At 36.0% G+C, this 13,964-nt stretch overlaps 1 protein-coding gene across 1 annotated transcript; it reads right to left on the minus strand.

The window, feature by feature from the left end:
• Window positions 1–4,983: 4,983 nt before the first annotated feature.
• LOC133780478 (zinc finger BED domain-containing protein RICESLEEPER 2-like) lies at window positions 4,984–7,589 on the minus strand. The gene is made up of 5 exons (XM_062220199.1): window positions 6,853–7,589; window positions 5,773–6,760; window positions 5,490–5,688; window positions 5,105–5,166; window positions 4,984–5,013 (listed from the first exon to the last, which is right to left on the minus strand). Exons 1-5 carry the CDS (start codon window positions 7,587–7,589, stop codon window positions 4,984–4,986), a joined length of 2,016 nt encoding a protein of 671 aa, XP_062076183.1.
• Between the last annotated feature and the right edge of the window lie 6,375 nt (window positions 7,590–13,964).

The raw sequence follows: 13,964 nt of genomic DNA on the forward strand, positions 1-13,964 counted from the left end.
TAATTAAACTACAACATATTACAATAAAATATTTATAAAAACATATAAAAATCTAAAAAATTACTTAAAAACTAATAAATTCAAAATTACTTAAAAACTTAATAAATTACTTTAAATCTTAAGAAATAGGCTACAATTAGCATATAAAATGTGATAAAATAACTCTATCTTGTTGAGTTATCAAATATCATTATAGTTGGATAATAGAATAAGTATATCAAATGAATAGTAAAAAACACAAATTATTATATGAGATGACAAAGCCGAAGAGATCACATATTAGATGGAATTGACAAAGCCAAGTTGGGTTATATCCAATTTCTACAACAAACTGACCTTTGATTCAATGATCTTGCTAAACACAGAGAAGGCTTAACATAATCCATCAAAAGCATGATTTTGTAAATGTTGGAATATACAACTGATTTTTCAAGGTATCAAATAGTTATGTACGAAAGCGCAATATATAATCACAAAGTATCATTTGTGCTAGGTATTCATAGGCCTCATGTTTATCACAAAAAATGTGACTTCTACTAGTGGTGGCTGAAGTATGGATCGGACGATCGATTTCATAAAAAGAAAAACAACAAAGTTAACAAGTAAATAAGTTAAGAGATAAATAATGTGAGAAAAATAGAACAAACAATATTTTTTGTTGTTTTTGTTGAAGCATTAAAAATACAAATAAAAGGTAAAATAAAGATAAGATGTAACAAATGGTAACAGGTGGGAAAGTATCAAGATTCACTCATATGCATTATCCATTTATTTGGATCATTGATTCACAAAATTAACTTAAATGAAAAGTTCACATCTAAACTATTCATTTGGAATATTAAATACTAAAGCACAAATATTTTAACAAAAAGATATATGGGTAATAAAATTATCTACCTTAAGCACAATATTAGTTTTACGAAAAATCTAAAAATGATAATAAATCATTGGAAATAATGCAATAAAAGATTAGACATAAAACTTAACAATAATATTACTTTTACTTGTTTGATAATGTATAGATAAAGCATAACTAAGTCTATATACTATAGTAAAATAAATAGAGAATATGACATAAATTGTAACGCCCTGGCTACCCCTGAACAGTTACGGTGAACAGTGAACCGGAAATTTGACTCGCTACCCGAGTCCTTTAGTTAAAAACGTGCTTCTAAGTGTTATTAACAGGCTAAGGTGGAAAACCAATTAAAAGAAAAGAATATATTTTATTAAGTATATAAATTGTTCATGAGCTCATCAAAACATTTACAAGTTATTTATAACACAAAATGGTCACTACTGTTTCAAATTTACAACCCTGCTGACCTAAGCAGCAAAAATAGGGTAAACCCCTAGTTCCTCTGAGAACTCCTTGGTCGTGGTGGTCAAGGAGCCGCATATGTACACATCACCACCTAAGCTCTCCACTCAAGGTTGGGTGAGCTTTTCTTTCCCTTTACCTGCACCACAAAGCACCCATGAGCCAAGGCCCAGCAAGAAAACACAGTATTGCATATAAACATTATCAAATGATTATTATTATTATTATTATCACACAGAGCTTATAGCTCTTAAACAGATGAGTGAATATCACTTGAGGTTCTAGTAAACCATAATGAGTGACTGACAAGCAAGTCACTAATTTAAACAGATGAGTGACTGTTGGGTAAGTCACTAGCTTAAACAGATGAGAGACTGATGGGTAAGTCTCTAACTTAAACAGATGAGACACTGATGGGTAAGTCTCTAACTTAACATATGAGAGACTGATGGGTAAGTCTCTAACTTAAAAGATGAGTGACTGATGGGTAAGTCACACAAGCGCTTTTTATTTTCATCGAACTTGAGGTCAGTCCGGCATTAACGCTCATCTGAGTCATTTAATGCAGATGTCGATTAGATCTACGTCAGCACTGTGTGACCAGTGCCCAGTACCACTGCCGAACTTGACTAATAAGTCCTAGCTTCACAGTTGATACTGACACCTTTGCCAAATCTGACTAATGAGTCAGTACCATGCACAAGTGAGCAAGATTTGCTAAGCATTCGATAATTAATCCATGTCCACATTTACACAATCAACATGCCTCAAGAATAATCATGCATGTCACATATGGGGTGCAGTTTTCTTACCTCTGATTCGAGCTAGAATGAATAAAAGAATGACCCTTGAGAACGATCTGGCTTTTAGTCCTTTAGCGGTCACCTAGTCATAACCAAATATGGGACACCATCAATAAAATGATAATCTAGGGTTTCCAAACCAATATCTAGCCTCCGAGACATCAATCCCCACTAATCCGAGTAATAGGAACAATCCCGAGGCCAAAAATCATGTTCCCGGGGCCAAAACCCTCAAACGGGCTCAACCCTGCTCAAGGGTTGCGGCCCTGACACCTTGGGCCGCGGCCCCTAGTCACTCCAGGAGCAAGGGCCGCGGCGCCCAGCAATAGCAAAATTGCTCCACCTGCTTCATCAAGCTAGGGTCGCGGCGCCCAAGAACAGGGCCGTGGCCCCCAACCCAGAGCCATCCCCAAACACGTTTTTCATCATTCCAAAGCCTCCAAAATCATGCCTAAACATTACCAAATCATCAAATCAAAGTTCCCAAGCTTCCCAATGATCCAAAACCATCAAATCCCAAGGCTTAAACGAACCAAAAACTCAACGATTCACAAAAGCCAATTCTAAGCTTAGAAACTCTACAAACTCAAAACTTTAAACTTAGATTACCTTTGATTGGGTTGTTTCTCGTCAAATCCTTCGGTCAAGAAGCTTCTAATCTTTCCTAGGATCGCTATGCCTCGATCCTCGCCTGATTCTGACTCCTAGAGCTCGAGATTTCTTCGAAAACGCTCCGAATGGTAAAAATGAACTAACGGGAAAGAACGAGAGGTTTTCTAACATACGTTCTATCTGACAAGCTACTTCAAGCTTAAGTAACCTCAAATAAAACCTAGTGCTCGGGGTCCCAAAAACACCCCTGGGGACATTATAGTCAAAACTTCCAGAATTTCATCATGATCTCAATAACTCCCAATTTATCATCAAATAAACATTCTTATTACCCAATAATTGACCCCATTATGACAAAGCCGCTAATCACTAATATAAGACCGTCTCATGCCGAATAGCTCGAATATATCTCCATAATAATGGGATCTCATTCATAAATCACAATATGCACCCAAATACACAAATTTGCCCTCAATGGGCCAAATTATCACAACATCATAATATTCAAATGTGGACCCACATGCATGCATATAACATCATATTATAATATAATTCACATAAACATGCATATATTCATTTAATGACATAATTAAACAGTTACGGCCCTCCCGACCTACTAATCCAGCCATTAAACCACATTAGGGATTTCGGGGCATTACAACTATCCCCTCCTTAAAGAAATTTCGTCCTCGAAATTTACCTGAACAACTCGGGATACTGATCCTGCATATCTGACTCCAGCTCCCAGGTCGCTTCCTCGACCTTACTGTTCCTCCACAACACCTTAACTAAAGGTATCGTCAAATTCCTGAGGACTTTATCCTTTCTGTCAAGTATCTGAACTGGCTGTTCCTCAAAGGAGAGATCTGGCTCAAGCTCCAGATCTTCATAACTCAAAATATGATTCACATCAGATACATATCTCCGAAGAGTTGAAACATGAAATACATTATGCATGGCCGACAACGCCGGAGGCAAAGCCAATCTATAAGCCACTTGGCCAATCCTCTCCAAGATCTCAAATGGACCTATAAATCTAGGGCTAAGCTTGCCCTTCTACCCAAACCTTCTCACCCCTTTCCATGGCGAGACTCTAAGGAAGACATAGTCTCCCACTTGGAACTCCACGTTCCTATGCTTGGGATATGCATAGCTCTTCTGTCTACTCTGAGAAGCGAGCATCCGAGCTCTAATCTTCTCAATAGCCTCATTGGTCCTCTGAACTGCCTCAGGACCTAAGTATCTCCTTTCACTTGTCTCATCCCAATGAATGGGAGATCTGCACTTCCTACCATACAACATCTCATAAGGTGCAACTCCAATGGTAGACTAATAACTGTTGTTGTAGGAGAACTCTATCAAAGGCAGATACTTACTCCAAGATCCACCAAAGTCCAGTACACATGCCCTCAGCATGTCTTCTAATATCTGGATCGTCCTCTCAGATTGCCCATCTGTTTGAGGATGATAAGCAGTACTGAACTTCAACTATGTTCCCACGGCCTTCTGCAAACTCTCCCAAAACTTGGAAGTAAAAGTAGGGTCCCGATCTGACACGATCGACCTCGGTGCTCCATGGAGACGCACGATCTCTCTCACATAGAGATCTGCATACTGGTCAACTGTATATGTAGTCCTCACTAGCAGAAAGTGAGTTGACTTAGTGTAGCGATCTACTATCACCCAAATAAAATCATGCTGACCAACAGTCCTGGGTAAGCCCACCACGAAATCCATCGTGTCCTTCCACTTCCACTCTGGGATATCCAGAGGCTGTAATAACCGTGCCGACTAGGGATGCACATGGGGACGGGGCGGTGCGGGGAATGCATTCCCCGTCCCCGTCCCCGACCCTTATTATTTTCCCCCGTCCCCGCACATTCCCCAGCGGGGAACGGGGCGGGGAATCCCCGTCGATAATGAACACTATAACGGGGACCCGTTTATTAAAAAAGTTGGATAACACAAATAATTTTTTATATTTTCAAAATTAAAAAATATTTGTAAACACCAAATTAAAACAACATAAAACTAAATTCTTCATTCCATAATTGATAGTCATATAGATAAGTTCCAAAATTAAAAACTTTGCAATGATATACTTAAAATCAATAAACATAAACTTAAAGACCATAAACATAAACTTGAAGTCCAAACAAACACACAAACTTACTAAATTGTAATAACATCTTCATCTTCAACTTTGAAAACTAATAGTCATCACCACCATTCAAGAGCCTTCTTTCTTCAAGAATCAAAATCCACAAAACTTGGACCCTAAAAGAAAATTTTCAATTATAAGTAAAAATATATTTTAAAGAAAAAAAAATAATATAAACAAAAAAATAATAATTAATGCTAAACTTACCGCTTCATCATCTTCAACATCATCAAAGAATGTACTATGTGAAATCTCATTTTGTGATGCATCTAAAAAATTCAACAAGAAATCTGATTATAGAAATCTGGATGATTCAAAAAGAATTATATATGTATATTACTAATACTATCCATGTTTCAAAGAGATTATCTCCAATATACAGCTTTCACCAATTTTGTTTTTCTATTTTGACCAAAGTGGAATTTTACCACGTTTCAATAAAAGGAATGTACATATATATATTTATGGATAAAAAAATTGCATTACTGGTTGTTGTCATCAAAGAAAAAAAATAAAATATGTCATTTTATAAGCTCTTTGCTTTGGGTATAAAAGAAAAATAAATAATAAGAGTAATTTATAATAAACATACCTAGTTTCTCATCCCATAGCCAATCTTGAGTACATACTAATGCCTCCAACATACTCGGGTGAAGCCTATTACGACAAGGAGTCACATGTCTTCCACTAGTACTGAAAGCAGACTCAGAAGCTACTGTAGACACTGGGATAGCCAAAACATCTCTAGCAACTTGTTGTAATGTAGGATACTTAAGACCATTTGTCTTCCACTAAGCTAAAATATCAAACTCTTCACTCCTAGGTAAAACTGCTTCCTCCAAGTAGAACTCTAACTTAGACTTGAAAGTATCCACCTTAGAAGTACTACTAACGAACAAGTCATAACCAGCTAAAGGATCCACACATCCATCACTATCCCCTCCAACTCCAGAAGCATTGGATAAAGGATCAGGAAGATTTTCTTTTCCATCATTTGGTTTGTATTCTTTCACCAAATCATAGCACAACATTCTAATTCGTTCAACTTCATTTTGATATTCACCAACATAAATTTTAGGAAAATAATACTCAATCAATTTCATCTTAAACCTTGGATCCATAACAGTTGCTATGGCTAATATGCCATGAATGGAAGTCCAATACTGCTCAAATTTATCCATCATATTTGATGCCATTATCCTAATCTCATCGTATGAAGACTTAAGATACTCCTTAAGCAACAACCAAATATCACAAATCTTAGAGAAGAATAGATTAGTAGTAGGATATTTGGTCCCATAAAACATCTCAGTGACATGGTAAAACAACTTCAGTTTCTCACACATAACTTTTGCCAAAAGCCAATCTCGCTCACTAGGTTCTTTTTTGTAATTTTTCTCAGTGTGTATTAAGCGACTGAACACATCTTTATAAACAATGGCACTAGTAAGCATCAAATAAGTAGAATTCCACCTAGTCTTACAATCAAGCACTAGCTTTTTATTGCTTGCACATGATAATCCTTTCTTAGCCTCTTCAAACTTTTCAACTCTTTTTGGAGTACCAGTCCAAAAAACTACACTCTCACGTATAGTTTCTATGGCACCTTGAATTGATCCTAATCCTTGTTGGACAATCAAGTTCAAGATATGAGCAGAACATTTCATATGAACTAATTCACCTTTCATTAGTAAAGAAGCATTTCTCAATTTTTCTTTCATTTGATCCATCATGGCAATATTCACAGTACAGTTATCTAAAGTAAGAGTAGACAACTTACGTTCAAGAGACCATTCAACCAAACACTCCATCAACACTTTTGCTAATAACTTAGCAGTATGAGGGGCAGGCACATATATAAACCTGAATGCATATAATAAAAAGTAATTAATTAGCACACACTCATATTAAATATACACATAAAATACAAAATATTATACAAATGATCTTATTACCTGATAATTCGATTGTGAAAATTCCATGAATCATCAATATAATGTGCAGTCACCACCATATACCCTCTCTTTTGATTATTTGATGTCCACATGTCAGTTGTGATTGCAACTCTACCACAATTGTCACTAATTGAGTTCTTTGTCTTGGTCTTCTCATTCTCATATATCTTCAATATATCCCTCCTAATAGTACTTCGAGATACATTCTTGAAAAATGGCTGAAGAGAGTTGAAAAAATCTCTAAATCCATGATGTTCAACCATATTGAGTGGATACTCATGCAAAACAATCATTTTAGCAAGTTTGTGTCTTGAACACTCTTGATCAAAGTTGTGAGCAGCTAGTGAAGTACTTCCATCCTTCTTCTTACTTGGATTTAATATTGATTGTTTTATATCTCGATGCTTCCTAAGAGGACATATGTTAAAATGATCACGCAAATGTGTTGTTCCATTTTTGCTTGATCCTCCTAATATTTTTTGACAATAGTTGCAAACAGCTTTGTCAACTCCATTAATTTTTTGCTTCTTGAAATGATTCCAAACAAAGGAAGTCAGTTTTCTCTTTGTCTCAGTTTTCTCGCTATCAACATTTGATTGGGTTGCTGTCATTGATTCATCATTTTTTGGAGATGAAGGAATTGATGAATCAAGGTCAATAGGTCCTGTGGGTATTATTCCTTCATTTTGTCCATATGTTGATGGAGTGTCTTCTTTTGGACTTCCAATCTCAGTCATTTTTTCCTATAAAAATTCAAAGTATACACTTTTAAACATATAAAATTAATTACGAAAACTTAAAAAGATGTACATTTATATTCACATACACTATATTATTTGCATATACAGATAAACTAGAATACTCCAATAAAAAGTGTGTCAAATGTGTCATATACGTCTATGTAATAATATATATTAGGTTTTGTATAAAAATATAATATACATATATATATATCAGGTTTTGCATATCAATTCATTATCTAGTTTATAATATATTTATTAAATAAATTATTTAATAGCAATATGCAATTTTCTAGGCTCATATAGTCATATGACAATCTTTCTAGACTTACCCTCATCCACAAAAGTACAAAACCTATATGAGTATATATAAAAATTCATCCTTTTTGTTGATTATGTATAAAATTACGTGGTCAAAACTTCATGCACACATACATATAAGATGAATAGTAGTTACTTGCCAATAAATAAATAAATAAACAAATCCTTTTTCAAGTATATAATTTATCATTGTCTATCTTGAGCATTGTATATTGACCGTAAAAGATAAAAAGCTATGTTTTTATCATTAAATAATATACATAAATAGAGTACCTTATACAATAATAATACTAATAGTTTAATACTTACCATTCTAGTCAATGAATAATCTCCTTTGTCTACTCCTCCTTATTGATGCAGCCACGAGTTGTTAAGAAATATAGTGCTTCCTACTCTGTTTAAGACTCACGATCACGAGGACTCGCAACTCACAAGTTATGAACAGGTTGTTGTTTTACAGAAAAAATATAATGTAGTTGGACTAAAGATTGGAGAGTGGACTAGATAGAAAGGCTAATATCAAATATATATGAAATAATTATTTAGGGTTTGTCTCTGAAGTGCACTCTTCAAAAAGACTTTTCATATTCATATAAAACAGTTAACAATAGTATAATCGGTGGAGTGGCTGGAGTCCATCCATATTCTATAACAGCTAGAGTATTTAATATATAGGAAATAGTGTAATTTGAATTAATGCATTAATTGTTATAAAACCATAAATTTAATGCATTAAACGATATATCAAAGAGGAAATTAGCTTAATTATAATTAATATTATATATATAGAAATAGAGTTATACCGTTATACATACTACATATAATTCCTAATACTATATATATATACATAATCGGGGACGAAATGGGGCGGGGAGTACTATCCCCGACTCCGCCCCGTCCCCGCCCCGATCCCCGCCAAGCCGGGGAATCCCCGCCCTATTAGGGGCGGATCCCCGCGGGTCCCCGTCCCCGTGGAGCTTTTGTGCATCCCTAGTGCCGACCTCTGATGCTCAGCCTTGACCTGCTGACATGTCAAGCACTTAGCCACATATTCTACTACATCTCTCTTCATCCCTGGCCACCAATACAACGATCTCACATCCTGATACATCTTTGTGGTGCCTGGATGCAAAGAGTAAGGTGTAGTATGAGATTCATCCAGAATCTCTTGCCTCAAAGCAGTGTCTAACGGAACACATATCCGTCCCTTGTATCTCAACAAGCCTAACTCAGACACTGTATAATCTCTGGATGCTCCAGCCAGAACATCCTCTCTAATCTTGATCAGTTGTGGATCACTCAGCTGACCCTCCTTAATTTTCTCTAACAGCGTAGACTGCAACGTAATATTAGTCAACTGGCCCACCAGCAACTCTATACCAGCTCTGGTCATATCATCTGCTAACTCTCTAGCTATCAGCCTCATACCATAAATCTGTCCCGGACCCTTCCGGCTTAAAGCATCAGCTACCACGTTGACTTTTCCTGGATGATACAGAATCTCACAACCATAATCTTTTACTAACTCTAGCCAACGCCTTTGCCTCATATTCAAATCTTTCTGAGTGAAGAAATGCTTCAGGTGATAACTCTACAAAATAGAGCTATTTTACCACTTTTTATGTGCTAATTGTTGCTTAATTCTTGAGTTTTTAATTGATTTATTAAGTTTTTAAGTAATTTTGAATTTATTAGGTTTATTTTGATTTTATATATTTTTGTGTATTTTTATAGTTATTTTGTTGTAAAATATTGTAGTTAATTATTTGAATTATTATTGTTAAGTTAGTGGTAAAAAATTGTTGTATTATTAAACTTAAATGTTAAATATAAATTAAGTTATAATTAATATTTTCAAAGAATTAAATTGATTTATTTTATAATTGAAAATATTTTAGCATGACTTAATTTATATTTATTTTGTAGGAATTATGTGGTATTATTTTAGCTCTTGAAAGCAAGGAAGAAATGGTATTATTCAAAGAAAAGTAATAGATGTGGTGTTTTTGTCCAAAGGCCCAAAGCCAAGCCCATAGTTTCCTTCCAAGCACATGATGCTTTGGCCCATCAGCACTTAGCCACTTCTCTCCAGCCGAAGACACTCCTTCAGCATTTGCATATATGCTCCATTCAGCCCCACGGCCCAGGCCCACTGCCTCTTCCATCTCCTCTCCAGGCCGTACGGACTCGGCCTCCTTCCTCAGCTCATTTGGGCCCAAGCCCAGTAGCTTCTCCAAACCGGCCCAGACGCCCCAGCTCGCCCAGCAGGGCCCAGACGCCCCAGCTCGCCCAGCAGGGCCCAAAACGCCCCAGCCCGCCTGTCCTCTGGCCCAGCCCGCCTGTCCCCTGGCCCAGTCCGCCTGCCATCTTCAGCTCTCCACATTGCCTTCAGCAGCTCCCACGTGTCCTTGCCAGCAGCCACAAACTCTTTTCCTCCAGCAAGTGATTTCCTTCAGCACACACCACCAACGCCTGCCATCCTCCTTGCCAGCAGCTCATCTTCTCTCATGCATCAATCCCTCCAGCAAGCCACATCCCCAGCCGAGACAACTTGGGCCTGTCCTTTTGCCCAGCCAAATCGGCCCAAATCCCCAAAGCTCCCAGCCGCCTGTTACAGCTATTCATGCCACTTTTTGAGCCTATATTTCCTAAGTGTACCATTTGTCTCCTATACTCAAAATGCCACATTTTTACCCCTTTTGTCTACACACTTTTACCCCAAAATCATCATCACTCCTACAAATTACCCCTATTTACCATATTATTATTAATTTAATCAATTTACTTAATTTAAATTGATTATTTTAATAATGTCATTTTGGCTATAAATAAGGGTTTTCAAGACCATTTTGGGGTGCTTAATGTTTGGGGGGTTACCATCTTTTTTCTCTCATTTTCTCTCTACCATTCTCTCTTCCATTTGGGTTTTTCAAGAGCATTTTGCAAGTATGTATGTCTTTTATTTTGTAATTTCTACTCTAGTTATGTGCTTCTAATCTTTTTCATAAGATTATTAAGATCATGATGAAGCAACTTATAACTAGGTAATATTTATGTTGTATGTTGATTTCCCTTGTAATGCAACAAAGTCTTTGGATTTTTCTTCTTCATATATTTCTTTCATCTTAAATATCTTGTATTTTAGATTGTTAGAATATATTTACACCTTGTTCTTCATTAGTGCATAAACATAATATTCTTTGTGTAAGGTGTGTCATTAAATTGTACACATCCATGCTTAGAACAAAAATATTATGTTTTGCCTTATAAATAATGTTCATTGATTTATTTGTTATTTCATTAGATTGATTTACACTAAATGCTTTGAAATTATAATTTTGAAAAGCGAAGAAAAATCCTATCTTTTTATAAGAAATTTGTGTTTAAAATTATAAATCCTTTTTGAAAAATGATAGTTTAAATTATTTTAACTATCACTAAAACTTGTGAATCAATATACTAATAAATGTTATTAAACTTACATTTTGTGGATTCTAGTATCTTAATAATCTTTTCTTTTAATACTTATTTTCAACTTATTATTGGTTTATTTTCATTATCTTAAATAGCTTTATTTTTCAATCTTTTACTTTATGTTCATTAAAACTTATCAATCTTTGGAACTAGGTTAGAATTTATTACTTTTGATTTAAAATAGTTTCATTTTCGATTTTAGACAACTCCTTTGGGTTCGACATCCTTGCTTACGATCACTATTCTATATGGACGATTCGTGCGCTTGCGATATATAAATTTTTAAACATACCCGTTTTGGGTCCATCATCAGGCTCTTGTGGTCTGTATAGATCTCACACTTCTCTCCATAGAGATAATGCCTCCATATCTTCAAAGCAAAAACCACAGCTGTCAACTCTAAATCATGAGTGAGATATCTCCTTTCATACTCCTTCAACTGACGAGAAGCATAAGCAATTACCTTCTCTGACTGCATCAGAACACAGTCCAAACCCTGATGAGAAGCATCACAATAAATCATAAACTTCTCCTAATCTGTCGGGAGACTCAGAATCGGGCCTGTAATCAATCTCTGCTTTCTCACACTTATCTGACCACACAAATTTCTGGCTCTTGCGTGTCAGCTCAGTCAATGCAGTAGCAATCTTTGAGAACCCTTCCACGAACTGCCTATAATAACCTGCCAATCTAAGGAAACTTCTAACCTCATAAGCATTCTTTGGCCTTGGCCAATCTCTGACCGCTTCAATCTTTGCTGAATCTACTTTAATCCCCTCCTTACAGACAATATGCCCAAGAAAGGATACCTGAGATAACCAGAACTCACATTTCTTGAACTTGGCAAACAATCTGTGCTCCCTCAGTCTCTGTAGAACCAACCTCAGATGTTGCTCATGCTCTGACTTAGTCTGAGAATATTCCAGAATATCAACGATGAAGACGATCACAAACTGGTCCAGATAATCCTTGAACACTCTGTTCATTAGATCCATAAAAGCAGTAGTGACATTAATCAATCCAAAAGACATAACTAAGAACTCATAATGCCCATACCTGCTACGAAAAGCAGTCTTTGGTATATCTCTTTCCTTGACCCTCAACTGATGATAACCAGAACCAAGGTCAATCTTTGAGAATACCTTCTTACCTTGAAACTTTTCAAACAGATCATCTATCCTTGGCAAATGATACTTGTTCTTAATTGTCAGCTTATTCAGTTCTCTGTAATCAATACACATTCTCAGAGAACCATCATTCTTCTTTACAAACAGAACTAGCGCACCCCAAGGTGAGAAACTAGGTCTGATAAAACTCAAATCCAACAGCTCTTGCAACTGTACCATTAATTCTTTTAACTCAGCTGGGGCCATTCTGTAAGGCGCTCTAGACACTGGCTCCGTCCCTAGTGCCAGTTCTATAACGAACTCAATTTCTCTATGCGGTGGCAACCCTGGTAAATCTTCTGGAAACACATCCATAAACTCGCAAAGCAGCGGATCGAGCAATCGAGGTCAGCTGCTAGGTTCCAGGACATATGCCATGAGGAAAGGTTGCCACTTGGCAGTGCATAGAGAAAGGAGAGAAGGGCTAAACTAAGGGAGAGTGAGATTAGATTTAGTAGAATTAGTCTTATGTCATTTTTGTAAGAATAATCGGGTTGGCGTTCCGTGGCTTAGGGTTTGTGAGCATTATGGCTTAAAGTATGGACCCAATTTGTTTTATAACCCTCTTGATTGATTTCATGGCCCGAGTTCCCCAATAGTCTATAGTCTTGGACATCGTTTGACCTATAGTTTTGAGATCGAGCTTAAATTTTGACCACAAGAAAAATAAATAAGCTTCAATTGGTAACAAGTATCGAGTAATATATCTTGTCACGAGGAAATAATAAATGATTGACAAATAACAATTGTAACTTGCACATGAATCACCTTCTAGATTTCAATCTCTGTCACTTCCATGGTAGGATAAGATATAGGAGGGTTGAAGATGATTTATTATTACGTAGAGTGTTCCATTTCAAGATGATTTATTATTACAATCATCTCCACCTTCCTCAACCATGAACCATGAACCATGAACCATGAACTTTTATTCTTAACAAGGTGTACATACAATTAACAATGACTCACTTTCACAATCAAAATATAGAACGGATTGACGATCTTATATATTTGCAGTACTATTCTAATTACAATATATTTATTCTATCAATAACAAATTTATTTATTTATTTTTAAGATCATTAGCATATTAGTAGTGTTCAAATTGCCACAAATTGTATTTTTTAAAGGGTTGAAAATATTTGTTAACTTTGTCATGGAGGTTCATTGTTATATGTTTAAAAAATTTAAATTATATCAATATTTTTAGCACTTGTTGAAAAATTAAGAGAGCTCATCAGTAAAAAAAAAAACTAAAAAAAATGAAGGTTTATCACGAACCATACATTTAAGATCACTATAGGGTTGGGGACTCGGTGAGCACTTGAATCGTTGAGATGGCGGGTTGGGGGGGTAGGGCCTAGGGACCGCAGGGGTGCCGAGAATAAGAGCCATGGGGGTCCGACCTAGA

This window comes from Humulus lupulus, chromosome 1 (genome assembly GCF_963169125.1).
Source record: "Humulus lupulus chromosome 1, drHumLupu1.1, whole genome shotgun sequence".
NCBI classification, from domain to species: domain Eukaryota; kingdom Viridiplantae; phylum Streptophyta; class Magnoliopsida; order Rosales; family Cannabaceae; genus Humulus; species Humulus lupulus.

Excerpts from the sequence above, each read along its gene's own strand:
- LOC133780478 (XM_062220199.1), bottom strand. The coding sequence starts at position 7,589 with ATGACTGAGATTGGAAGTCCAAAAGAAGACACTCCATCAACATATGGA. Across the intron at positions 5,689-5,772 it reads TCGTTAGTAGTACTTCTAAG|TGGAAGACAAATGGTCTTAA; the intron begins GTGGATACTTTC and ends ATTTTAGCTTAG. Across the intron at positions 5,014-5,104 it reads ATGTTGAAGATGATGAAGCG|GGTCCAAGTTTTGTGGATTT; the intron begins GTAAGTTTAGCA and ends ATTTTCTTTTAG.